General features: G+C 41.1%; 1 protein-coding gene across 2 annotated transcripts in view; it reads right to left on the bottom strand.

Moving 5' to 3' along the window:
* NEBL (nebulette) overlaps positions 1-27,630 on the bottom strand; it is a 363,259-nt gene that overhangs the window by 206,177 nt on the left and 129,452 nt on the right. For both annotated transcript variants that reach the window (XM_081556675.1, XM_081556674.1), the window contains exon 3: positions 22,992-23,076. In XM_081556675.1, the coding sequence (XP_081412801.1) occupies positions 22,992-23,076 (85 nt within the window). The remainder of the gene's footprint in view (positions 1-22,991; positions 23,077-27,630) is intronic.

The raw sequence follows: 27,630 nt of genomic DNA on the forward strand, positions 1-27,630 counted from the left end.
TGTCAAAACTAATGGCGAAGCTAAAGAAATTTAAAGAGCAGTTATCCTGCTCTTTAAAGATTTAAAGAATCTTTAAAGAATTTAAAGAATCAGAATCAACACTGATTCAATATTGAGATTCTTCTCAGCTCTCTTTCTCTCTCTCTAAACCTCAAAACACATTTTGAAATAAGTGTGCAATCAATCACCATCTTGGCCACTTCACAAATGTTCAAACTAGATAACAATTTGTTATGTGTAACTATAACAACACTTGTGTAACTTATCTACGCATAATCAATGTTTTCTTTTCAAAAATCAGTCCTTCTACATTGCAACTGCATGTGGTCTTAGAAAGCTTCCATCATTAATAATTGGCTTTCTCCTGAATGTCACTGTTTCATCCATCCATATGGAAGTCAGTTCCCCTTAAATAATCACCAAACTCTTCAAGGCAGTGCTAATCCTGAACTCACTCACTCTCAATCCTGTATTCATTCAAATGTTACGGTGTGGGGTTACAGAGGCAATGGGCCCCTGGAAAATCTATCCCTGACCACAGGCCTGACAACAGTTCCAGCTACTCAAGGGCTTCAGTCACACTGGACTCTATCTCTCCCAGTGGCACCACCAAGAGGGTACAGCATAGGGAGGTAAGTGGCCACAGTCTCCATCAGACAACCCCCTGCCCTTGTAAACCACACCAAGTCAACACTCAATCTCAGTAAAAGCAGCAACTTGTTATGTGAACACAGCAGCCAGCCATGTGGCCTAAGGGCCTCTCCTCACTTCCAACTGGTTTGCTCATTGAAAGGTCCTCCCAAAGAAACTCTAGAGCTCAACACCTTCTGCCCTCACATACAACATTATTCATTCTGTGCCTCCTTCAGAGTTCGCTCTTCTGTCTATTCCTTTACCTTGATGATCTGCTTGATTATCACACACTTTCATTACAGCACGCATCTCCTAACTTGGCTCCCTCCTTCAGATCTCTCCCCAACCAATCTCCACTTTGCTGCCTGCTGATTAACCCTGCTGCAAAGTCATGTTCAGCAAACCACTCCCCTGCCCCGAGAACTGGTAGCTCCCCTGCTTGATGATACAGCCCAGACTCCTCAGCATACTATTCAAGTGCTTTATACACAGACTTCCTCTTCTGTATCTTCTGTGAGGTTCCTGGGCCCACTGATGGTCAGTAAACACATCTGTCACAGTTCCAGCTTCACCCAGAATTTACCGGGCCCTGCTGTCTCTCCCACCACCTGTCAAAATCCTGTCCTCCATTAAAGCACTTCCTCCTCTCAAAAGCCATGCTTCCTTTCTCATTATACCCATAAATATCCTCTAAAGTATCTTCCATTGAAAGTGATCTTAAATCCTCTTTGGCACCAGCAGAGCGCAGGATAAAGCTCATAAAGGCGTGCAGGTGTGTACATAAGGACATGCCTAGTGAACCCTGGCCAACCCACGGCAGTGACCTGGCCCCTCTCGGAGCATCCCGTCGACTCTACTCTGTAGGCACTAGCTGGGGAAGCTTCTCTCCTCAGAGCCGAGCAAAGTCAGAAACCAAAACTTCAGAGCTCCTGGAAGCAGCACCATAGCAGCCATGGGGTAAATGAGCGCTCTGGGTCACTGAGTTGTCTCAGAAGAGAAAGACAAAGGATATGACAAAATGGAAAACACCTTTGTCAATAAAAATTAGCTCTTGAAGAACTTACGAGTAGCCACCAATTCTCCAGCACACTGTGTATGAATGTGTTTGACCAGTTTCTCGCCGTTATTTGGTGAAATATAGCTAACTGAAACTCGGATTTCTAATGTAATAGTGTTTTCTGTGATCAAGCCTAATTTAAAAAACATCTTTGAACTGTAACTAATTTACTCTTCTTTCATCAGTTTCATAATAAATTAAGTGGCAATACTCTGATCAGTCAAAGTATAGAAATAAAAAGTTTAAAAATTAGATGCATGAGGTATGAACCTAAATAATAGATGAGAATTTAAAACTCAGTAAGCCGAAACTTGAGAACTACTCTGACAAGCTAAAATATGAGAACATTTATTCAACACAAATTAAAATAAAGTAAACAAAATAGCAGAGCTGTTAAAATAATAACTGGCTAAAATTACTGACATGTAAACAAAAAGTTATTGCACAATTTAAACAATTAAAAGTATTTAATAGCTCCAGGAATGACATAAACCAAATTGAGTGTCAAAATAACCACAAAAGTAAATAAAATGAAACCATAAGACATTTATCAGAAATTACAACTTTAAAAATCCAAATATAAAAATTTTACCTCATGAAGAAAAAACTTGGAGAATTTTAAACCTAAAATGGCAGGGCATTGCTATGATATGGCATTGAAATCACAGAAATGTCATTCATAAGAATGGCTACACTGAGATAGCCTGGCCTGAGATAGCCAAGGAACAGCTTGGGCTTTGAAGTCAGAAAGACATAAGGCCAAATGCTGACAAGGGCTCCAACTAGCTGTGTGACTCCAGGTGGTTTACTCAACCTCTCTGAGGCACAGCTTCCATATCTACAACCTGAGAATGAGCATGCTTACCTAAGGAAGTTAGCATGAAGACTTAATGACACACTCTACAAAACTCATCCTCATCACTCACTAAATAATGTCTCATGTTGTCTCCACTCACTCACTCATTCATTCATCTAGAATCTGTGGAGAAAACAAAGACAAGATCTCTATCCTTGCTGGAGCTCTTACAACACAGGCATTTAGAAACCACAGGCTGTGACTGCTACAAGAATTGAGCAGGTGAAAGAGGGCAGGAGGAATGGTAGAATAATAGAAATGCTATATCTATGTCTCATCCTTAATATCAGAGTAAACAAATACATAACATAGCAGATGGCTATGAGGAAAAATAGAAATCATAATAAAGCACACAGCAATAATACTATCTCTCTGCATACTACATTCCAAATCCAACTGGCTTTGCTTCTAGCACTCTGCAACATGTTGACTCAGATACCCTGTAAAAGCCATAATCTGATTCCGTAACTGGCCCCAATTAAGTCACTTAATTCAATCACCTGATTTTCCATTAAGTAAGTCCTATCTGTCCAGTATACAGATAAGGAGAACAGCAGCAAAGGTGAGATGGCAGGATGACAATGAGGGACCCGGGAGTTGGTCACACTCACGACAGTCTGGAAGCTGACAGCAAGGCAAGGTCAGTGTCTGGATCCAGTGATCACACTGGATATTCAGGTCAGATAAGGCCCGGGGTCAGAGCCAAATAAAGAAGCCCAAGCAAGCAGTAATTCTCTTTCCCAGGCTGTTGTTTGAACTGCTTATTCCCATCTGCAGTTCCCAACCCTAGGCCTGCTGTTAACCATACAGAAGCCATGGAGAAGTCAAGGTGTGTGAGGGCAAGAAATGGGGGAGGGGGTGCCTCTCCGAGTGAATACTTTTGCAATTTATTTCAACAATCATTGATTGACTGCCTAATGTGTACTGGAGCCTTGAAAGCAAAATAAGAACTATCAGTGATGCTGTGCACTCCTACCCACACAAGAAATACACATCGAACGATTATATGTCCGGGATTTATACACCCCGGATTTGAAAAGTGCATGTGTTTTGCTTGCACTCGTTCAGAGAAACGTCTAAAGCAATGAGGAACCACGGTTCCATGTTCTCTTACAGCCTCTGCTTTAACTGCCTCTGAGGCCATTAAGCTTTCACATTTATTCAAACATAAACAAGAACATTTCCCCTTCGATGTCTTTTTTTTTTCCCCTCCCATAATAATCTGTACTCTAATTCAAAGAAATGCAATTTCATCGTTGGTTCACCAGGCTGATGTTTGAGAAAAGATTGTGTGATGCAGACCATAATGACTAAGGAGTAGAATGAAGGCTCCACGGGCAGATGACTTCAAGCAATACCGTCATTTACTATAAAGTGCTTCCTTCCCTGATGAAAGGTTGGGGGAAATTAAGCTCTAACTGCAGCCATGAATTGTTATATGCTGGATGCCAACCATCACCATCCTCGTGATTGGTGAATCTCTTAACTCAGAAAGGACTCTGGCCACTAGGCAGAGGGGGCTGAGGAGGGCTGTGGCCACCACGACGGAGTTATTCAATATTATTGTTATGCTGGGAAATGCCAGTTTTACCCCAGCGCTATCCATATGAACAGCCACACAGGGTTCATACGAGCCACAGCTGAAGCACGTGGTTTAACTGAGTGCCTGAATGCCATGGTAAGAAGATTTTGGTTTGACTCATGTCCTCAGTCAAAAGTGACTCTTCCTGGCCAGAGACAGCCTGTCACCCTCCCTGTCTATGAACAATTGCAGGACGCTGACCTCCTGCAAACAACAGAAAAGGGAGAAGCCATTCCTGGATAAACAAGCAACTCGCAGGTCAGCATTTGCAAAAGAGGGAGTGAAACAGCTGCCAGAAAAAATCAAGCAAATTTAGAATCTGTTTAAATCTAAACTCTGAACATTTGGAGATGGAAGGGTCAAATACTTTACTGCAAACGGGGGAAAAAAGCCCTTGAAACAAGAAAGTGCTATCCTAGAATGTATCTAAGTAAGCAAAAACTTCACATGGACACCAGAGCACAAATCTCCAGTCCTTCTGGATGCTCTGCCTCTTGGGAGATGGACAAAGATCTGGAAGGGATGCCCTAAAGGGAAAGCCAAGTGCAAAGAAGAAACTTACAATCCCCTTAATGTTAGTTAGTCACTCAGTCTTGTACAACTCTTTGCTACCCTGCAGGCTCCTCTGTCCATAGGATTCTCCAGGCAAGAATACTGGAGTGGTTATCCATTTCCTTCTCCAGGGGATCATCGTGACCCAGGGATAGACCCAGGTACCTGGGTCTCCTGCATTGCAGGCAGATTCTAATTCCTTGGTGGGATTAACTAGTTAATCACCTACCCTGTCCCTATCATTCCACAGTGAAATTCTTTTCTCTGTCATTCTCTCATGAGTATACAGTGGAGTTTTCCAGAAGTTATATGATCTCACAAAAAAGATTAAAGGAAGAAACAATTTGAGAATACAGCTGCCTATTATAAAGCCAGACAATAAGATTGGCAAATATGTAAAACAATGTCCCTCTTTTCACTACCATTTTTTAAATAAAAATGTTACTTATGTTTAAAAAAAGGAAGTGATCAGATGGTCATGGGTGTCCCTGCTGGGAGCCAAAGGTAGAAGAAAAGCTTCGGAAGAACAGAGGAGGGGTGGAGAGCCTGCAAAGCATCCTCCTATTAGCTTCCATGGAGCCCACTTTCTCTCCAGAAAGTCATGGGCAAGAAGGCAGAGAGATGAAGGTTGTCAGGAAAAAGCGAGGGTAAAGTCAGACCTGGACACTGGGGCTAGCCAGTTGACCAAAAGCTGACACTGCCTGGCCACCACATTCCATGGGGAGAGGCAGGACTTGGCACCAGAGGACAACTCGCACATGTGCAGTAGGCACCTGTGTCAACAAACATTCCATGGAACAGGCTCAGAGCAAGTGGGAGCCCAAGAAGCTGCCAAGTGAGACACAGATGAAAGATTTTTCCTACCCAAAGGTTTTCCAAGCTGCAAGGTGGACATAATTTCATGGTCTAGCAGAATAAATGATTTACAACATACTGTACAGCATTATCATAGATACTCCAGGGAAATAAAAACCCAGGAAAGTAATACCACCATTGGTAAAGCCCTCTCATCAGTAACTAGGAGGTGACTAACAGCACTCCACATACCGACTGTACAAGCTTAATGTTCCTTGACAGCTCAAGACACTTTCAACCCTAAGTCTTTTATTTTTCTTTTTAATCATCATATGCTTTGTTTCCCAGTAGAAAATATGAACTGGTTTCCTTGCTCTGTTAGATAGCAATTTGATGTATATATTCTCCTATACCCACTACACCAAATATCCAAACAGTTCCTAACATAACTATTTTTCATATATGGATTGATCTAAAAACACATACAAGAGAAAAAATAATGCCAGTTTTTTTTCTCTGTAGGTAGTAATCAAGGTGATTTGTTTGGTTAGTTGGGTTTTTCTAAGCAGTTTTTTTCTTATCCAGAGGAAAAAGGTACTAGGCTCAGCGTAAATGTCAACTTCTAAAAAGAAGTATGTACCTTTTAGACAAGAGGAAAATAGCTCTGATGTGGGAAGGAGGGAGGGTTTTTTTATGTTGATGAAACATTGTTCTTTTAAATGGCAATTGACAATACTCTTACTAACATTAGTCATAAAAAATTATTCACAAATAATTGTAGCAGAGCTTTGTGTCCCAGGCAGGAAAAAATGTCTCACAGAACTACAGATGACTTTGTAAGATAAACACCCGAATTTGTCATCTGGTACTTATTCACCACCCACTGAATGAAAGCCTACAAAGTTATTCTAAACTGTAGAATATTTCCATGTGAAAGATCCATTCAATGATATTTGTAGTCTCATAAATGAATTTCTAAAGATCATAAATCTGCAGAAAATTTAAAAGTCAATCAGGCTTATTCCCCACCATTAGTCAGTGTTTCCCCTCTAATGTAAAATGTCTCAGATTGATGAGCTTAATACCTTCACAAATATTTTCACTATATGGCTTTATTTTTTCCAACTTATCTGTAATACCTGATGTCCTCCAAAAGTATCTCTAAGTTTTGCTTCCCTGTTTTCATAGCCACTATCCTGATTCAGCCCCCTCACTTCATCATGCTGAACTTCTTTAATTTCTCCAAGCTTTGAATTTCATAAAATCCCTAGACCATGATTCTTCAACAGTTTTTTCACTACTCTGACTGAGGACACCTCATTTCCTTCTGGAGCTTCTCCACCTTGTGCTCCATGGGAAGCACAGACCCCATGACTGACCGCCCAATCCCCTCCAGGTGACATTTTTCAGACGGAGATACTGTACGGATTATGCTCACCCCTTTCTGCACATCTTGCTCCTGTTCAGCTGTATCTCTCTGCCATCTCATGTGTCTGCTCTCCAACAAACCCTCCCAGTTCCACCATCACCTCTTTAAGTTGGGTTCTCTAGTATTGTTGAAAGAGCCTTTTGTTACGGAACCATGTCATAGCATGCACGTTTGAACTACTTTCTGAATTAGATTGTTCTTCAAAGGCAGATACTATGACTCTTCTTGCTGTACCCTTTCTGGTATTTAATATACAGCCCCCAAACCAACTCTACTCAATCAATGATTATTGACTGAGGGATGACGTTATGGGTTTCTAGCATTGACTCAGATTGTATATATCCTGCTGTGGAGTTAAAAGGTTCTCAGACAGGGCTTTCTAATCAGAATAGTACTAAGGTCATTGTCTACATGGTACATGAGAAATGCAGGAAAATGGTCACTCAGTTCTGCTTTTCATAAAAACTAGCCTTTGCTTCAGTTATTTTTTGACATTTTAGATAAAAGCATTGAGGAAGAAACCACTGTAAAGGGATAAATCTCAGATGTCTGAAAAACACTTTCAGTTTTTGATTGTACTATGAATATGCATAAATAAGCCAGAAGCAGTCCAAAGAATTAAGAATTCCAAAAAAATTTACATCATGTGTGAAAATTCTGGTTTTACCTCTGTTATTACAAACAAAATGCATTGTAACCTGAAATTCTCTTATTTGTGTGTATGTACTGACTCTATTCCATTAAAGACATTCGAGTTTGACCATCAGATTTGTTGATTTTTCAAACCATTCTAGTCTTTTTCTGACCTACATTGATTTCTCTACATTCAGAATGAAATCATATGTTTTGGTAGTGACAATGTTGTCTGAAAATTTCTCTTCACAAAATCTCCTTCAAAACGCAGACATCACTAAAGAATAAAAAGAGGAAAATAAAAAGGCATTTTGATATTTGAAAAATTCTTGTTCTTGTAAGAAGATCTGCTGGGTCAAATACCTAAAAGTCCTAAAACTGAAGTAAAACATCCCTTCTTCTGTCTATGTTCCCTGGACTTGGGTCCTGCCTGAGCAGCGGCATTAACTTTCAGAAGCCTGGTAGCAGTGCACGACTCCAAGTCAATCCAACAAAGTGGCAGAATGAGAAACCAGGAAATGTGGACCAATGTCTGGGGCAAAAAACTTAAGCATTCCACAACCATGTGGGAAAGGAGACTAAGGATATGGGAAACTCTTGGCAAAATTCTGGGAAGAGATGCCAGGGGGGCTCATTATTTGCAGCAAAATTTGATGGAACTGGATCCCAAATATTAGTGTGTGTAAGAATTATTACACAGGGCTATTAATAACAATGTAGATTTCTAGACTTTCCTTCTTAGTGAGTCTGGGGCCAGGCCCACAGTTGAGTATTTTCAACACACTCACCAGGCAACAGTGACGTGGGAAACCGCAATTTTGAGAGACACTGATCTACAGGAAGCACCTCTCACTTCTTTTTCCTCTAAAATCCTTACAGTACTATCCTTTCCAGAGGTCTCTGGGCATTTCTGAGGAAAACAGGGAAAATGAGAGAATAGGTCCTTTAATGGAACAAAAGAAGAAACATCAAGATTTTATTACTTCAGGGACTTCCCTGGTGGTCCAGTGGTTGAGTCCCCACTTCCAATGCGGGGGGCATGGGTTCAATCCCTGACCAAGGGAACTAAGATTCCACATGCCATGTGGCCTAAATAAATAAAGAAATAAAATTTTTAATCTACTTTTTAAATCTACTCCAAATTCTTAGGTTCTTACTAACATGAGAGCAGCACCTGGGCTCTCTATCTCACACCCACAAGCAAACAAGCAGATAAATAGCAGATTGAGGGGAGGAAGTTCAAATGCAGCTGCAGTCCCTGAGCTGTACAGACAGGCACAAGCCTCAGTTCTTCAAGTCTCCCCAGCAAAAAGCCTAGTACATGACGTAAAATAGACATCCAACAAACATTTGCTATAGACCAAGTAACTTTAGAGCAGTAAGTTCACCTCTTAAGTCATCAGGGAGATCCCTAGTAACCCCACAAGACTGAACTGAAAATGTCTGGTGTTACCAGCTGTGAAGGAAGTAAAACAATGAAATGCTAACTACATATAAGCAATTATGTTTTGAAATCACTGTTTTCTTTCTTCTCATATATAGCCACCAAAGGATAGATAATAGAGATAGGTAGATAGATGGAGAAGGCAATGGCACCCCACTCCAGTACTCCAGTCTGGAAAATCCCATGGACGGAGGAGCCTGGTAGGCTACAGTCCATGGGGTCGCTAAGAGTCAGACATGACAGAGTGACTTCAGTTTCACTTTTCCCTTTCATGCACTGGAGAAGGAAATGGCAACCCACTCCAGTATTCTTGCCTGGAGAATCCCGGGGATGGCGGAGCCTGGTGGGCTGCTGTCTATGGGGTTGCACAGAGTTGGACACAACTGAAGCAACTTAGCAGCAACAGCAGATAGATATAACAGAGATAATTACATAAGAATGGATTAATGCTATCATATACATTTTTAAATTATTTCAACTTTTTTCTCCTTTGTTTGGCTCACCATGGATAGGTTTTCAGAACAAACTCTAACACTTTGTGTATATTAGTTCATATTTTTCTCCCTACACATATAATCTTAATCAGACATATAGAAATACAGACACAGACAAGCACAGAGGGAGTGTTCTGTAACTGATACACTTTTCTGTGTCTATAGTTCTCATTGGGCAATATCATATGGACATCCCAAATTTTAATGGCTGCATAATATTCTTTGGTCTGGGTTATCATAATTTATTCTACTACTACCTTGTTGATGGGCTTTCAGTTTCCAGTTTTTTGCTGCTACAAACAATGCTGACTGAGAGATCCTTGCCCATATGCCTTACATGTTGATGTTTCATTTTCTACAGGAGAAATTTTCAGGAGTGGACCTGCTGGATCAAAGAGTATGTATATTTTTTAAGGTTTACCAGTTGTTGCCAGACTGCTTTCTTTAAGGTAGTAACATTTCACATTTTCAAAACAGTTAATATTTTAATCAAGATAAAATTGTGCTCAGAGGGCAGTGAATCCATAACCTCTCTGTGCCAGCCTCTAGCCTTTGCCCAGCCTCTAAATTCAGCCTATGCTTCTCAGCTCCTCTCACTGGCTGACTTGACCACACTCCCTAAAACTTGGGACTCTGATTACCTTTGCTGACTCATGAACTCCCTGCAATTATAAAGTTCGCATATTTGTACTTCTATATGTTTTCCAAAGAAGAATTTCAATGGCTTTCATTAAACTTCAAAAGGGGTCCCATGACCCAGAAAGAATGAGAAGCCACTGCTCTGGAGTCTGCAGAATAACAAGAGGATTGGGATATTGCTGATGACATAATTTAATTCTCCTGATGATAATCCCCCCAAAAGTGGATTTTATTGGAGAAGCTTTCCTGTGTTCATAAAACAACTAAAAATATTTTATCAACATTATTTTAAGAAGGAACAACCTCTACAAACAGTTTACAAAAGGGCACAGGTGCTGCAGAGTTATTTTCAAAAGCAGCTAAAGATCATTTCTTCAAACCATTCAATATCACGGTAATTCAAGTCTATGCCCCAACCAGTAACACCGAAGAAGCTGAAGTTGAACAGTTCTATGAAGACCTACAAGACCTTCTAGAACTAACACCCAAAAAAGATGTCCTTTTCATTATAGGGGACTGGAATGCAAAAGTAGGAAGTCAAGAAACACCTGGAATAACAGGCAAATTTGGCCTCGGAGTACAGAATGAAGCAGGGCAAAGGCTAATAGAGTTCTGCCATGAGAATGCACTGATCATAGCAAACACCCTGTTCCAACAACACAAGAGAAGATTCTACACATGGACATCACCAGACGGTCGACACCGAAATCAGATTGATTATACTCTTTGCAGCCAAAGATGGAGAGCTCTATACAGTCAGCAAAAACAAGACTGGGAGCTGACTGTGGGCCAGATCATGAACTCCTTATTGCCAAATTCATACTGAAATTGAAGAAAGTGGAGAAAACCACTAGACCATTCAGGTATGACCTAAATCAAATCCCTTATGACTATACAGTAGAAGTGAGAAATAGATTTAAAGGACTAGATCTGACAGACAGAATGCCTGATGAACTACGGATGGAGGTTCGTGACATTGTACAGGAGACAGGAATCAAGACCATCCCCAAGAAAAAGGAATGCAAAAAAGCAAAATAGCTGTCTGAGGAGGCCTTACAAATAGCTGTGAAAAGATGGGACGCGAAAAGCAAAGGAGAAAAGGAAAGATATACCCATTTGAATGCAGAGTTCCAAAGAATAGCAAGGAGAGATAAGAAAGCCTTCCTCAGCGATGAGTGCAAAGAAGAAGAGGAAAACAATAGAATGGGAAAGACTAGAGATCTCTTCAAGAAAATTAGAGATACCAAAGGAACATTTCATGCAAAGATGGGCTCGATAATGGACAGAAATGGTATGGACCTAACAGAAGCGGAAGATATTAAGAAGAGGTGGCAAGAATACACAGAAGAATTGTACAAAAAGATCTTCATGACCCAGATAATCACGATGGTGTGATCACTCACCTAGAGCCAGACATCCTGGAATGTGAAGTCAAGTGGTCCTTAGGAAGCATCACTATGAACAAAGCTAGTGGAGGTGATGGAATTCCAGTTGAGCTATTTCAAACCCTGAAAGACGATGCTGTGAAAGTGCTGCACTCAATATGCCAGCAAATATGGAAAACTCAGCAGTGGCCACAGGACTGGAAAAGGTCAGTTTTCATTCCAATCCTAAAGAAAGGCAATGACAAAGAATGCTCAAACTACCACACAATTGCACTCATCTCACACGCTAGTAAAGTAATGCTCAAAATTCTCCAAGCCAGGCTTCAGCAGTACGTGAACTGTGAAATTCCAGATGTTCAAGCTGGATTTAGAAAAGGCAGAGGAACCAGAGATCAAATTGCCAACATCCGATGGATCATCGAAAAAGCAAGAGAGTTCCAGAAAAACATCTATTTCTGCTTTATTGACTATGCCAAAGCCTTTGACTGTGTGGATCACAAGAAACTGTGGAAAATTCTGAAAGAGATGGGAATACCAGACCACCTGCCCAGCCTCTTGAGAAATCTGTATGCAGGTCAGGAAGCAACAGTTAGAACTGGACATGGAACAACAGACTGGTTCCAAATAGGAAAAGGAGTATGTCAAGGCTGTATATTGTCACCCTGCTTATTTAACTTATATACAGAGTACAGCATGAGAAATGCTGGGCTGGAGGAAGCATAAGCTGGAATCAAGATTGCCGGGAGAAACATCAATAACCTCAGATATGCAGATGACACCACCCTTATGGCAGAAAGTGAAGAAGAACTAAAGAGCCTCTTGATGAAAGTGAAAGAGGAGAGTGAAAAAGTTGGCTTAAAACTCAACATTCAGAAAACTAAGATCATGGCATCCGCTCCCATCACTTCATGGCAGAATGATGGGGAACAGTGGAAACAGTGGCTGACTTTATTATTCTGGGCTCCAAGATCACTGCAGATGGTGACTGAAGCCATGAAATTAAAAGACGCTTGCTCCTTGGAAGGAAGGTTATGACCAATCTAGACAGCATATTAAAAAGCAGAGACATTACTTTGCCAACAAAGGTCCGTCTAGTCAAGGCTATGGTTTTTCCAGTAGTCACATATGGATGTGAGAGTTGGACTATAAAGAAAGCTGAGCACTGAAAAATTGATTCTTTTGAACTGTGGTGTTGGAGAAGACTTGAGAGTCCCTTGGACTGCAAGGAGATAGATCCAACCAGTCCATCCTAAAGGAGATCGGTCCTGGGTGTTCATTGGAAGGACTGATGTTGAAGCTGAAACGTCAATACTTTGGCCACCTGATGTGAAGAGCTGACTCATTGGAAAAGACCCTGATGCTGGGAAAGATTGAGGGCAGGAGGAGAAGGGGACAACAGAGGATGAGATGGCTGGATGGCATCACCGACTCGATGGACATGGGATTGGGTGGACTCAGGGAGTTGGTGATAGACAAGGGGGCCTGGTGTGCTGCGGTTCATGGGGTCACAAAGAGTCAGACACAACTGAGTGACTGAACTGAACTGAACTGGAAGGGAAAGAGAGTCGTTCTGGGCTCTCATTCAAAGAAAAGGTAAATATTTCAGCGGAGCATGTGAGGGGAAGGCTAAATAGAGTGCAGGAAAAAAAAAAACAACAACAACTGTTTACAGAATTTGGGAAAATATCTGTTGAGGAACTCAATAAACACCTCTAAGTCAGGGGTCATGTCCCCCTCTCCAACACTGCTGGCTTCTGTCCACACACACCTTCACCCCAAGAACAGGCAGCATCTGGTCAAAGGAGGTATTCAGAAAATGTAGTTTAAACCAATAAATAATTGAAGCAACTTTATAGAGAATTAAATTACAGGAAGTACGTGTGGGTCCTTAAATAAGATTACTTTGCTAGTAAAGGTTTGAAATCAAAAATGTCTTGATTTTTCTTGATTTGTAACTAATGCCAAGAAAGAATTAGAGAAGCATCTGTCTCAGGAAAGTATTCTCAAGAAAGTATCCAATTCTTCATTCTTATAAGACTCTTTATTTTATGAAATTACTTTCTTTGTTTCTATTTCATTTCATACATTATCACCCTTATCATCAAATGATATAAATATAATCCAGAACTGCTTAGCTGCGTTATCAAGTAATAACTACTACATTAATAAGACCTCTAGCTTCTGGTTTAAAATCTGAAACAAAGGATAAAGAAAACAGATATAAAAAACATTAATATAATTAACAAACTACAGAGAGAGTAAGGCCCGTCAAAACAGGTAAAGCTTTAATGATGTCTCTGCTCGTTATACTGTGAAAAGTGAGTGATCTGCCCTCTGGAATAGGTGATATTTTGAAAAAGCTCTCATTACCTCCCTTCCAGTAATAATACCAGCTCTGTTATTCCTTTTCACCTCAGCTAGTTCCTAAAACATATGGAATGACTAAAAGACACAGGAACTGCAGAGCTCATTTACATGATGGAAACTAAGATTGTAAATGGTGCAGCTGTTTCAGAGTCCAGCAGTGAATTAAATCATACTTAGTCATTTGATAACAAAAGAGAAAAGATAGTTCACATGCTCTAGTCTTGCAGGTTTTCAAGGAGACTATTTTCTAAACATTGTCTCCCTAAGTTAGCTTTATTATATTATTATATATATACGTATACATATGTGTGTATGTATCTGCATATTATACACATACATATATACATGTGTATACATATATTCACAATGTATGTGTGTATGTTATGTGCATATATACACATACATATAAACATTTTACATGTATTATGTGTAATAATATATGTAGTATATATACACACCTAAGACTTAAGTGGTATTCCTATAGAGAATAAAATATTCTAGAATTAAAATTCTCAGAGCCTTGGAGATTATCCAGTTCTAAACAAATCTTTAGAAAACATATAGAAGAAATACAGATAAGACTTACTTTGGTTTTAGTTTTAATGATTAAAAGTATTGCAGCCATTCTAGAGATTTTAAAAATCTGTATAGGGGCTCTGAAAAAGGGAATGTGGTAGTTGCTCAGTCATGTCTGACTCTTTGTGATCGCATGGACTATAGCCCACCAGGCCCCTCAGTCCATTGAATTCTCCAGGAAAAAATACTGGAGTGGTTAGCCATTACCTTCTCCAAGGGATCTTCCCAAGCCAGAGATCGAACTCAGGTCTCCCGCATTGCAAGAAAATTCTTGACCATTTGAACCACCAGGGAAGTCCTGTATAGGAACTCTAAGATTGCTTAATTAAAAATAGGATCCTTAGCTTCACTGTTCTTCACTGCTGTAGTTTAAGTATATGAAATCTAGTATATTTAGTTGCTTGGTGTCTAAAAGTACTGTGTGCTTAGGAAGCTAAATCTGCAGCTAAAGGGGCTTGTTAAATTTTCCTTAGAAGATGTTTGCAGAGAATAGATTCCCTTGACATATAAATAATTGCATGTTAATAGGAATTCAGAGCATCAGTCAAACAGAGCCTATATGTCCCTACTAGTTAGGATCAAATTTGGGTTACCTTAACTTCTGATCTACTGTCACCCTTATGCTTGACCACCAGAAATTAAGACAGGCAGGGAAGGATGAAGGAAGGGAGGGAAATTCTAATTGCTCTCCTCACCCACTAAAAAAAGAAAAACCAATATTTTTGGAAGCTTAAGTAGAGATCTCATTTCAGAACACAACACAGTGATTGTTCCAAATGAAGGCTTTTTTAAAGAATGAAGCCATCACAGTCATCTTTCTGCACAGAGTTTCTCAAGCCAGTCTCCATCTGTACAAGGACCATGTAGAACTCCAGCAGGCAGTCCTTCTGAAGACACTGGATGCTACAAGCAAAGTTCTGAAATAACATGAAATAATAATCACACCAAATAATTTCTGGCAAAAGAACACACAGGCACTTTACAAGAGCTGAAAGATTCAGTGCGCTCGTCAGGCCTACTGTGTGCTGTTGGCTACTACCAAGAGGACCTTTCTGAGTCCAATAGTGGACAATAAATTTGGTTTTGCTGATTCCATGATGAGACAGTGACCTCAGAGGGAAGCAAGGGTGAAGTGCTGGACCCAGGCCCACATTCCCTCATTTTCTGCTTTAACTCCTCTGAGCTCAGTGGCATCTCCTTGCCCTCCTGCTCCCTGGGCCCCTGCTGGCGTCCTGCCGAAGACTATGGCTGGTGACCTCATGTTGTCTTTTCCCTCAGCTCAGAAAAGACCTGGTGGTGTTGGCACCACATCTGTCTGTCCTGGCTTCTCACCGAGGTCTCACTGGTCCTGCCTGCCTGCGCACCATCCCTGGCTCCTGGGGCCCGTTATTCCTTCATGGCACTGCCCGTGCCAGCTCTACAGCAAGCACCCTCGGCATCTTTCTACTGTCTCTACACCGGAATATCCACCCCCTTCTGTGCCACATGGGGGACTAAGACTCTGAGAAACAGCACTCAGGTTGCCTCCCTGCCTGCACGCCGCATAAGCCCAAGTATACCAAGGAGGTGGGAGGAGGCCTGCAGGATGTCTTGTGGGGTGGTCTTCTCTGCTTCTCGCCTTTCTCCTCCCATCTACCATGCCTCCCCTGTCTTCCCTCTCAGAGACTTCAGCCAGAAGAGAGAGGGGAGGTCACATTTCAGCCTCTGATTTTTTCCCACCTTCTTTCTACAAGCTACCATGGCCAGAAGGGAAGAGAGGCATCCCCTTCACCTGGGACCACATTTCCTCCTTCTCAAAGTGGGGGTTGCTCTTCTCCTTTCTCTGGAGCCATAAGTGTGAAGTAGTAGGGCAGAACATGATTTATAGAAGACAAAGATGAAAAGCCACATTGATGTTGTATTTTCAAGACAGTCTCCTCATCACAGCTGTTACACCCATGACCCCAGACCCACAATATTGATAGGCTATATACTCAAATGTCTAATTAAAGGACAAGTCATCTGACTCTGTCTCATAGAAGAAAAACAAGTAGCTTGTTGCCTGCCCACCCACCCTTCACCCTCCACCATGGGCTGTGGGAATGATGGGGGGCGGGGGGCAGGATGAGCCAAGGGCACCAAACAACCACGCTGCTGGGTCTCTGAGAACAGATGGAAAGAATATGGGTCATTTCAGGAGGATGAGGAGGAGACCAGGCTCCTATGATGAAAGGCTCTAAAACTCCATCATGACACAGCAAATCAAAACATCTTGGTTATTTTGCTGTCTGTCACTACTGACATTTTTGCCTCTTACATCATTTTATCCAGAAGTGAAAGAGAAAAACAATCTGACTTGTGGGAGATGGTGGGGGTGAGAGTTAACATCTGCACAGCATGTTATGTTCCCTGAAAGAAATGTGCCACATCAAGTGAATTAATATTTCTCCTTTGAAGTACTGATTCACATTCAGCCCTTCCTATATGTGAAACACAATCTCTCATCATTTTCACTGCCTCAAAACCTTGAAAAGAAACACGCCGAAGCTTCTCTCTGTGAACTTTTACCTTTACATACGTGAGAAAGCGCTTATTGTGCGAAATAAGAAGCATCACTGTAGGATCAGAACACAGCATCAAATGGTGAAGAATCAAAAGATGGGAACTATAAAGCTGCCAAAATTAAGTTCAAAGAAAATGGAAAATTAGAAAGCAAATATGAAAGGCTTCTTGTCCAAGAGCAGCGGAATGTAAGCATTACCCACAAAAACTATCTGGAGAGACAATCTTCCTGTTTAGAAGTCTGAGCTTGTCAGATGAGATAAGGAACGGTAAGAGGACCCAGCAAAGAGCAAAGAATTGTCAGCTAAGATCGCAAAGTGGGGAAAACAGAAGAGAGAGAGACACACTTAGAAATGGGATCCACAGCTGGGCAGGAGGTAGCAGGCCACTCTGAGGTCCCATTATGTATGTGTCTGCTGAGAAGCACTCAGGCCTCTAACACCCTGAAAATGTTTTTAAACATAACGATAATACACACTGCTCTCTCTGTAGCCCTTGTCATAGTTTCAATTTTTCCTATGTTCGTTAATTTTTTATTATCATCCTCTCCCCCACTAGACCATAAATCTGTGGAGAGTAAGGGCTTTATCTGGTTTTGCTCCACTACAGGATCCCCAACATCTAGCACAGAATTTAGCATATCACTGGTGCTGGGTGGCAAATGAAAACTTCAGGTCAAATTTATGATTGGGTGGGAACCTCTGGGGTGAGATTTGACACACATGCAGAGGATGAACTCCAAAACAGCTCTTGGGTTGTCTTTCGACAATTAGTGATGTTCCCCAGTCATGGATCTGTTGCTTTGAAGAAGTATATCCTCAATGATACCTTATTAAAAAGCAGTTGCTACCTGAGGGGAGTCTTGCATTAGGTAATAATAATTTAACAACTTCCTGGATGGTTAGGTGACAGATAACTGAGAGACAAGCCCTCTGGAAATGGAAGACAGAATTAGGAGACACAGAAAGGTGCCAAGGGCAAGCTAGAGAAAGGGAATGCTGGACACAGCCTTACCTCCTTGACCTTCCAGAGGTATGCATTAGACACATGCCTTCATTAATTCCACAGAGATGTGTAACTATTATGTTCCCTATAAAAAGAAAAATCACGCTACCTTCTCACCTTCATACTATCATATATCCTGTTCCCTATGCACCATGTTTTGTATGCCTCCACAGAAACATGGAAGATTAAAAAAGAATCATAGGTAAAGTCCTAGCATACATATGTCATCAAATTTAATCTTCAAATAAACCTTGTTTATAGATACCATCCACATTTTAGAGAAAAAGAACTAGATGCAATAGGTCATAGGTGTTATCACTATTCCTTTACTTGACCTCCACAATCTCCCTCCTAAACATTTGTATCTAGCTCATCTTCTGTCACTCAGCAAACCACCTACTGCTAGTCTCTTTCTATTGGGTATGAATGTGTCATGTGACAAACTGCAACTAAATAGCAATGATACCAAACTTATGTTAATATCACAGTAAGATATTAATAAGATAAAAATAAGAGGATACAGTGTCCCAAACTGCTTTCCTCACATTGTTTTGAAATTTTCACTTAATTCTGTTAAGAGAAAAATTTTAAAAAGATGCTAACAATATTAAAAAATAAAATAAAACCCCAAAATGATTTTTAAAACAATCAACACAGATTACAAAACGAAGGCTCAAAGGTTCCAGAATCATTCGTAATTGATCCATCATCTTCAATTTCATCTTATCAGGACTCATAAATCACACACACTCCATTTAAGAATACAGTGAACCCCAATTCTCCATTATTTTCAGGACTGCAAACAACTAAGTCAATCACATAAACAACCAAGTGGGAAAGTGTCTTTGTTTTAGCGTTCATTTTCAGAACTCAGCCCTACAGAGGCCCAGGGTTTCCTAAGACACTCACCCCAAGGCCCTGGAAGCGGAGGGTGGGGAGAAGCAGAGGGAACACAGGGAGGGGAGTTTGCACCCCTCCTTCCCTTGCTTCAGCCACAACTGTCCTGTTTTGTTCTCTTCCTAGAAAGATTTCCCCTCAAAATTCCATTTGAAGAACCATTTCCCCAGCTTTAAGAAGTCTTCAGACTCCTGATGAAAAATGTTCAAAACATCTGTCCATTTTCTTCCACTGAGAGTATTCTACACAGCCTGAAGAAAAAACACTTGCTACAACATCATGTGAAAATAAAAAGTTAAAATATTCTTTCCTAAGGGGCCTTTTCACCTGAAGTTTTTAAAAAGCTTAGGGACTGCCCAACTTACAAAAATGCTGTGTTCTGGAAGTTTAGTTTACCAGGCAAGTCTTTGGAACTCAAGGCTCACTTCCCCACAAAAACAATGACATTCTGCTGTCCCAAGGCATTCAGCGAAAGCCAGATGCTCCACAGGTAAAGTACATGTTACTAATACCACTGGAAGGAAAAGTTTACACTTTTGCACCTTATTGAATGGGTTCCTGCGGGCCAGTAGCGGTGCCTAACTTCCAGTTCTGTTATTTCTTGGAAGTAGTTCATCCTGCGAGATGTGACAGAAAGGGAGCTAATGACAGTGGAATGCTTCCCCTCCCCCACCCCTACTGCAAAGTTCCAGGGCCGTCCACGTCCACTGGGGTCAGTGGCTGGCCGTGTGGACAGGCACCAGTTATTTGCAAGCTAGATAACGCCTGCAAGCCACTGCCTGTCACCAGTTCCAAAAAGCTAACTCCATGGTTTCCTTGTTTATTTTCTGGTATTTCATATCATTTTATTATGACAATTGGCACCTAATACAGATTCCAAAAAAGCTTGAGAGGATCTAACACTCAGGCAAAAAAAAAAGGTGGGGGGGCTGGCAAAATTCATAACCCTCTCAAAAAGAGGACGACAGAGGAGAAAAAAGGAAAAGATAACAACACGTAACCATAAATAACTTCCTAAGTTGGACTGCAACTGTTTTTGTTTTTCCTTCATTTTGGCTCATTTGGTAAGCTAATGAACTAAAAGAAAAGGATTAATTTTAACCAAACAATTACAAAGGATTTCCGAATTTCAAAACTCAGAGTAATGAACAGATGAGTAATGTGACTCATTTAGCATCATGGGTTATCAAAATAAGTAAATAAAATATTAATAACCAATTTTCCACCAAAACTGTTGAGCCATTCAGAATTCTTGATATCAAAACTCAAAGGATATGCTCTACCACAGAATCAAATCATTTAATATATTAACTTTAAATGAATTGCCAGTCATGAATACTACCACTAGGGCAAGTATCTTTCCGTGTCTTTGCAAAAGGTAGAAATACTCTAGAAGTGCTTGCATCTCTCACAAAGGAGGAGGAGGAGGGAAAAGAGAAGAAAGGGGAGGGGAGGAAGGGGAGAGAGAGGAGAGAGAAAGGACTTCTTCCTATGTGTGACTTTTGCACTTTACGCAAAATTCCACCTTTACATACACTGCACTATCAGCTGGCACCTCAAGTATTTGCTTACACATCTCCTTTTCTAGGCACTCTCCAAGTCATGTGACCAGAGTACTGGTTGAGACTGTGGACACTTGGGGCTCACAGATCTAGGTTCTATGTCAAGTTCAACTCCTTGCTGTTCAAAAGGTCAAGTTCTCTAAATTCTTTAAAGGTTGAATGCTTCATCTAAACAGGGATAATAATAAATTCCTGTCTCATAGGGCTGTTTGAGAGGAAATGAAATAGTACATGCAAAATTATGTGCCCTGAATGCAGCAAGACTGATGATGGTGATGATGACGATGATAATGGTGATGATGGTGATTTTCCTTCCTTTCCTTCCCCCACACCTAGCACAATTCCTTGCACATAATAAGTAGTCAACACATGCTTCCTAAATCGAGTTGAACTTCTCCATGCTGTCTGTCTGATGAAGTCCTACATTTTCTTTCCGGAGAAGATGATTTTTGAGCGAAATCTTACAGAAAATCTGATGCCTTCACCTGACCAGTACTTGGAGACCACATAGCACTTTGTGCCTCCCTCTACTAACTGACCCGCCGGCCATGAACTACATTCATGCTCTGCCTTGTTTGCAGCCCGCTACCTACCTGAGGGAGAATAAAATCAGCCTTTCATGAAACAGTGAGCTCCTTTTTTCTTTTGCTTTTCCAGAGTTAGGCATGTGGTAGGAAAACAATAAATGCTTGTTCCTGGACCAAGTAGATGGCACCTGTAGCCACTAACTGAAACCAAAGGGAGAGAGGTGCTCTCTCAAGGAAGGAGACAAGGTTCATATCAGATTCTCTGTCAACCTTCAAGCTCCATTCAGATCCCCCCTCTAGCATGAAGCATGACCAGACCAAGCCATACTCATCCCTCCCCTTCTGAATCCTCACTGCAAATGAAACATGCTTGCTTGAGTGGAGGGGGGAGCATGTTAGTCCTATTTCCTCAGACACCCCACGAGCTCTGGGAAGGGAGGATTAACTAATTATAAATTCTTTTGCACATAACAAGGACATGTAATAGGCAGGAAACAAATATTTGATTTCTTGATTTAGTTCTGTTTTCCAATGTGCTTGTAGTACTTCTCCAGAATCATCTAATTAATCCTAACTTGAGGAGAAGAAAGGCATATTGGATCTGCACAGACGGGAGCCAAGTCCTGGCACCCTCTGCGGTGTGAATGAGCAAGGGGTGTTCTTGCCGGCTTTGCAACAGTGCCTCTCTTTGGCCGGCACTCAATTTTTTGAACTAATGGCTTAGCACACAGAAAATTAGCATTTTACATAAACCAAAAACTAACTGCCAACCAAATCTTCATGGCATTGTTAACCAACAGTAAACTGTACTCTGAGTTTTTTCTCGCTAATTAAGTGGACTGAGAAGTGGTCCCAAGTCCCCCCAGAAAGAGGGTGGAGGGAACTATGATCTCCCCTGTGATCAGATAAACCCACATGAACATAAATTAGATCCACTGCAACTGAGAGCTGACTACTCTCATTACAAACAGCTACAACTGACATTTTCAAAGAGTGTTAGCTAGACCCCTTCCTCCTTCACAAATTCTGCTCTTCTCCCTTTTCACATCGAGGATTCTCAGGGACCATGGTAATAATCATCAGCCTCCACAGTCATATCATCTTTTGTTAACTTTTCAAAATGCTTTCACACCTAACTACTTATTTGACACCTGCAGCCACCCTCAAGACAGGTAGGCAAGATCAGATAGACTGTCTCACTTCACACAAGCACAAAGAATCAGACTGGCTGGCCCAAGGCCACAACCAATCAACAGTGGAAGGGGGCCCTCAACTCAGCCTTCCCTCCCTGCTCCTCAGTGTTATTTTACCTCGATGCTGACCAGTGGGCTCTCACATTAGCCACTGAGCATCGTCCTACACCAGGGCAGGCAAGAAAACTTCCCTGAGTGAAAGTGCCCTAGGTTTCTCAAGAAGAGATTGCGTGTCCCTGAAGAAAACATTGTCATTTGAATCCCAAGTCTTAACCGATGTGTTTCGCCATATTGAAGTCACATTTCCGTCCAAAATGGTTGACTGGGAGCCAATCGTGGTGTTCTAATCTTTGTTCATGCTGTCAGCGTGACATATGAAAGAAATATTGAATAAAGTGACAGGATGAAAACAAAGCTAGTGGCTGGTGTGAGATACACAGACAGGGTGTTAGCCCCACACTCTCTGCAACTGGGTCAAGTTAACACCTCTTTTTCCCCTACATATGCAGTGTGGAAAAGCTATTTATAAAATGTTTTTAAATATTTAGGACCAAATAAATCAATATTGTTGGAAAACACTCCCTCTGACCAGAACTCATTTACTTGCCCGAGTCCCATGTGGATAACAGAATCAAGAATATCAGGGTTATCCAAGACCAAGAATAAAACAGACGTTGGGCACTTGCTCCTGGAATGCCCGCCCAGGCTCACGTTCAGTCTGCACCCTGGCTGGTGACCCGGTGTGAAGAGTCCAACAACTGAACAGTGGTCTTGTGAATAATATTAAGAATCAATGTAGCAAAAACAGGCCTTTCAGAAATTACCTGACTCTGCAATTCACTTTGCTGCTTCAGGCGAAGGTTTTCAGGTGTATCTGCCACCGTGGTGAAGGACTGCTTGGGGTAGTGTCTGTGGAGACATTTTTTTAAAGAACATCATTAAAATCTTATGACAGCAAACTATGTTTTAACACCAGTCATTTTATTCTGCCCTTCCGTCACAATGGCAGAGGTGTCTCTCCTCTCAGGTAAGGTCCTGTCTATCACTATTCTGGATCCCAAGCCCTCCTCTGTTCTCAGGACCCTCTGTGACCCACTTATCCCCACTGTCTCCCAGAATTTCACCCTAGGCTTCTCTATGAGCTACTTCCCGTCAGCACCCGAGCACGCACGAGGCTTTCCTGACTCCGTCCTCCCTCCACCCACACTACTCTAGCGTGAGGTTCCAGAGTCCATTCTCTCCCTTCTGCCAAACTTCCTGACAAAGAGGCCTAAACTCACTGTCTCTGCTCATCTCTTCCAACTCTCTCGTCAACGCTATGCATTCCAGCTCCTGTCTTCAGACATTCCTCTGGTTAAGGTTACAACGACTTCCGGTGGAACAGAGGATCCCACAGATGTCTTTTGGTCTTCCTCTTGCTTAGCCTCTCCTCTGACTTGAATTGTCCTTTTCCATTGGTGTCTCTGTCCCCCCACACTCCTGGCCTGGCTTCTCCCCTTCTAGCTGTTCCTCCCCTGTCTCCTGGGACTCCTCTCTGCTCGTCCTCCTTCACGGTTCTAACCGGCTTTTCTTCTCTTAGTGATCTCCAGGGTGATCTCATTTGTTCTCACAGCTCTGGGTACCCCCAATATCATGCCAATCACTCCCAAATCTACATCTCTAGCCCAGCTTTCTCTCCTGTGTTTCAGATCCACTGGCATTTCCACTTGTGTACACCCCATGCTTACCACAAACTCAGTCTGATATCCAACAGTCCATCACCCCACTACAGTTTCAAAATGAATTCTTTCCCCTGTATTCTCTCTTTCATCCATTAGTGTCCAGTTGTCCACACCAGAAACCTGGGAGTAACCTTGACTCTTCACACATCTAATTAATCCATTGCCAACTCTATTGATTCCATCTCCTAAATATGTCTTGATTCTATTTACGTCTCTGTCTTCACTAAATTTTTCATTAAAGGCCACATTTATCTTTTAGGTAACTACCATGCTTGCCAATTTTGCCCTTCTGATCCAACTCCCCAAAGCAAACTTTCCAAAATGCCAACCTGATCATCTGATTCCCCTGAATAAAACCTTCCCAATGCTTCCCACTAATCAGAGAAAATAGTCCAGCCTCCCATCCCCCAAGGCCTCCATGGTCAGCTTTCGGCAAACTTCTCACTTACACTCCACACTCTGGCCATGGAGCTCACCCTTCTCTTTCCCACCTCTACCCCCACATGCTTCTCCCTGGCCAGGAACACCCCACTTCTTGGCTAACTCGTCTTTATCTCTTAGTTCTCGCCTTAGATTGCACTTCCTCCAAGAAGCCTTCCTGGTCTCACAAATGTGTCCTGGAATGTACTTTTCGTCCCATTATAATTTTTTTCATATTCATTTGTATGTTCCTATTGATATATCTCTGTCTCATAGTACAAGGAAAGTCCCACAGCAGCAAGACAGGCTATCTTTCCCTTGTCAGAGCACACTCCACATCTGTTGGGGTCTGTCTCAGCATGAGTATGATTTCAATAACTATTTGTAGAAAGAAGAAGAGACAGGAGGGAAGGAAGGAGAGAGGGAAGGAGGGAGGGAGGAGGGTAAGAGAGAGAGTCAAGCCATATGACCATAAGGCATGGCAGGCTACAGAACAGCTTCACTGCATTACATCATATTCGATGACATGTACGCAAGCACACAGGCCCTCCTGGTGGTGAAGTGAGGGTGTCTCCTCCCATGTGTGGTTAAGACACGAGTGAGTGCCTCTCCTCCCTATGCCCAGCTGGCACAGAGGGTACATCTCTGGCTCCTGTGACTCTATCACCACAAAAGCTGCGGAGCTCAGAGCCATCCCTCAAAGAGCTCCCATCCCTCCACTTCCTTCTCCCTGGACCCTCTTCTTGGTAATGTTCACCCTCCATCTCTTCCTGCAGCTTCCCAAAAGTCCTCAAAGCCTCACTATTTCACCATAATTTCCTTGCTTTTTAGAGCAGATACAAATCTAATTTAAATTTTTCCATGATAACTCAGGGTCATCTAAATAGACATGATCAGAGCATGATACAAAACAGTAGTGCTTTCAAAGTTTACAAAGGTCAGGATGGCCTAAATGCCATGAGATCGCTTTTATGCCTGTTGACTAGCAAGAGAGTATTTCTCATACACAGAAGTCAGCCTTCCACGGTCCTCTGCCTTTCTGGTTCCCTTCTTCTAATCCAGACTAAGAAGTAGAGAGCAGTCAAGTTTAGTGAAATGTTGGTAAAACTAGAGTTACTGATTCAAGTGAGGAAGCTGTGATAAGGCAAGGTCTCCCCTCCTTATCCTAAAGTCATAGACTTGGTGTCAGCCACACACTGGGGGCTGCTACAAGGATTTTTTAATTTATTAAAGTATATTTGACATACAATATTATATTACTTTCAAGTGTGCAACATAGTGATTCTTTATTTTTATAGATTACTTGGGGGCAACTGTGCTCCAGGCAGGTGAAGCTCAACAGACAACTTCAGCGTGGGTATTTCAGACCATTTGCAACTCCATCTTGGAAAGCTGAACTAAACTGGACTTTAACATGTAGCCACTATGTATGTACTGCTATACGTTAAAGCTAAAATAACAACTTAACACATTTCCTTTTTCAAACTACATTCTGTAAAATAAAGTTTCACAGAGATTTTCAGGACTTCCATAATGTTTAATTCAAAAAGTGTATGCATGCATTTTAATGACTTTTGAAACTGTAATTAAAATCTACTCTCAAATGTGTTACAGAAAGTTTGACCAGTTGAGACTGTATTGTACTAACTTGCAGGTCAACTCAGTTTAGGGGAAGATTTGGAGGGGACAATTTTCTCCTGTCATTTATGTTTAATTAAAAATTATGTTTAAAAGTTAAAAATTATGTTTTAAATTAAACACAAAATAAATATTAAACAGAATTTTTAAGGAAACATAATTTAAAAACTAAATAGAATTTTTATTGAACAGCATGCTAATATGGAAAAATGAACTGGCAGTGGGGGGGGGATTCAATTTGGTTTTTGGAACTTGGAATTTGGGATTCAATTTGGAATTTGGTCCATACTAGGCAAAAATGTCTACTTGGATACTTACAAAACATCACTTGCCACACTTATCTCTCAATTTTAAAGTAACCATTCATGAAAATAATCTATTCTCACCCTTTGACTTTATAATGGAAAAACTGAGAGATCTGAACTTACACCTGAATGTAAACAAAATACCACTTTAATATGTTTGAAATCAGCAACCCAAACTAAGTTCTTTTTGGAACAAGGTTTTACACCTTTGAAAAGAAAAACAAATTGAAAAGCTTCTACTGTTTTTCTTTACTGTTTTTTTTAAGAGGACATACTCTGCTCACCTGATAGCCAAAGCACGTTTACTGATACATAGTACAATTACATTGAGGACTATAAACAGATTGCAATGCTTTGCGTTTTTTCCAATATCTTCCCAATCCTAAAATTTAATGATTTTGTAATTCCTGGTAAGATAACTTTCGCTAAAGATGCATTACAAGAAGAAACTATCCAAATTTTTGACACAGAAGAAAAATTCAACCTAGTATTAATAGCCAAAATATAAAAAATGCTGAAGAAAGGCGGAATTCATATCTGAAACTACTAGGAGTCATGTGTAGTATAACAGATTAAAACCTAAGACTTTGGGGACCAAAATTATCTTCAGAGCTAGCAAAATTCAAGTGAGTAAGGTTTTGGGGGAAAATGCCTGACAAGCAAAAGACAGTGGAGTGGTCTCATGAGTTGGAACCATGAGACATAGACGTAATAAATGTAATTACAGAGAGGGCTGCACACACTGTTTATATTAAAAATAATAATTACAACATCTAGAGAAGCCTAATTAATTTTGCCAAACTGGACACATATGAAAACCCTGGATTTCTCAACATCATGTTCATATAGCAATGTCCATCTAAACTAATCTGATGATATTCTGCTCTTAAGTCACAGTCTCAACTCCCACTCACCCAACACCCCACTCCCAAAAGAAAAACAGACCCAGAAAAAAAATGAGGGCTCAATGATCCCTCATGGGATCACAGGAACAGAGAAGCAAAGCATTTTAAAACTAACTGATGGATATGGTTAATTCTAGCTCTTCCCAAATACTGTATTTAAATGATTGTAGAAGGGCTTCCTAAAATAACTGTCTCAAAAAGAAAGCTTCAGGAAAGATCATTTCTTCACTAGGCCTAGAGGAAGAGTGACATTTTCTCCTTGTCCGTATTAGGGATTAGAACATGGGGCAGAAGGCATGGGAGCATGAAAAGTGAATGTTCAAAGGGAATAAGTAAAAAAAAGTAAAAAGAAAAAAATTACAAAAGATGGAGTGGGTGAATTGGTACATTAATACATTTCCTGTATAATAAAATACAATCATGGAAACATGAGAAATAACACATATTTCTCATATGTGTTATGAGCTAGTGGAA

This window comes from Giraffa tippelskirchi, chromosome 13 (assembly GCF_054371585.1).
Source record: "Giraffa tippelskirchi isolate mGirTip1 chromosome 13, T2T-mGirTip1v1.2.pri, whole genome shotgun sequence".
Lineage (NCBI taxonomy): Eukaryota > Metazoa > Chordata > Mammalia > Artiodactyla > Giraffidae > Giraffa > Giraffa tippelskirchi.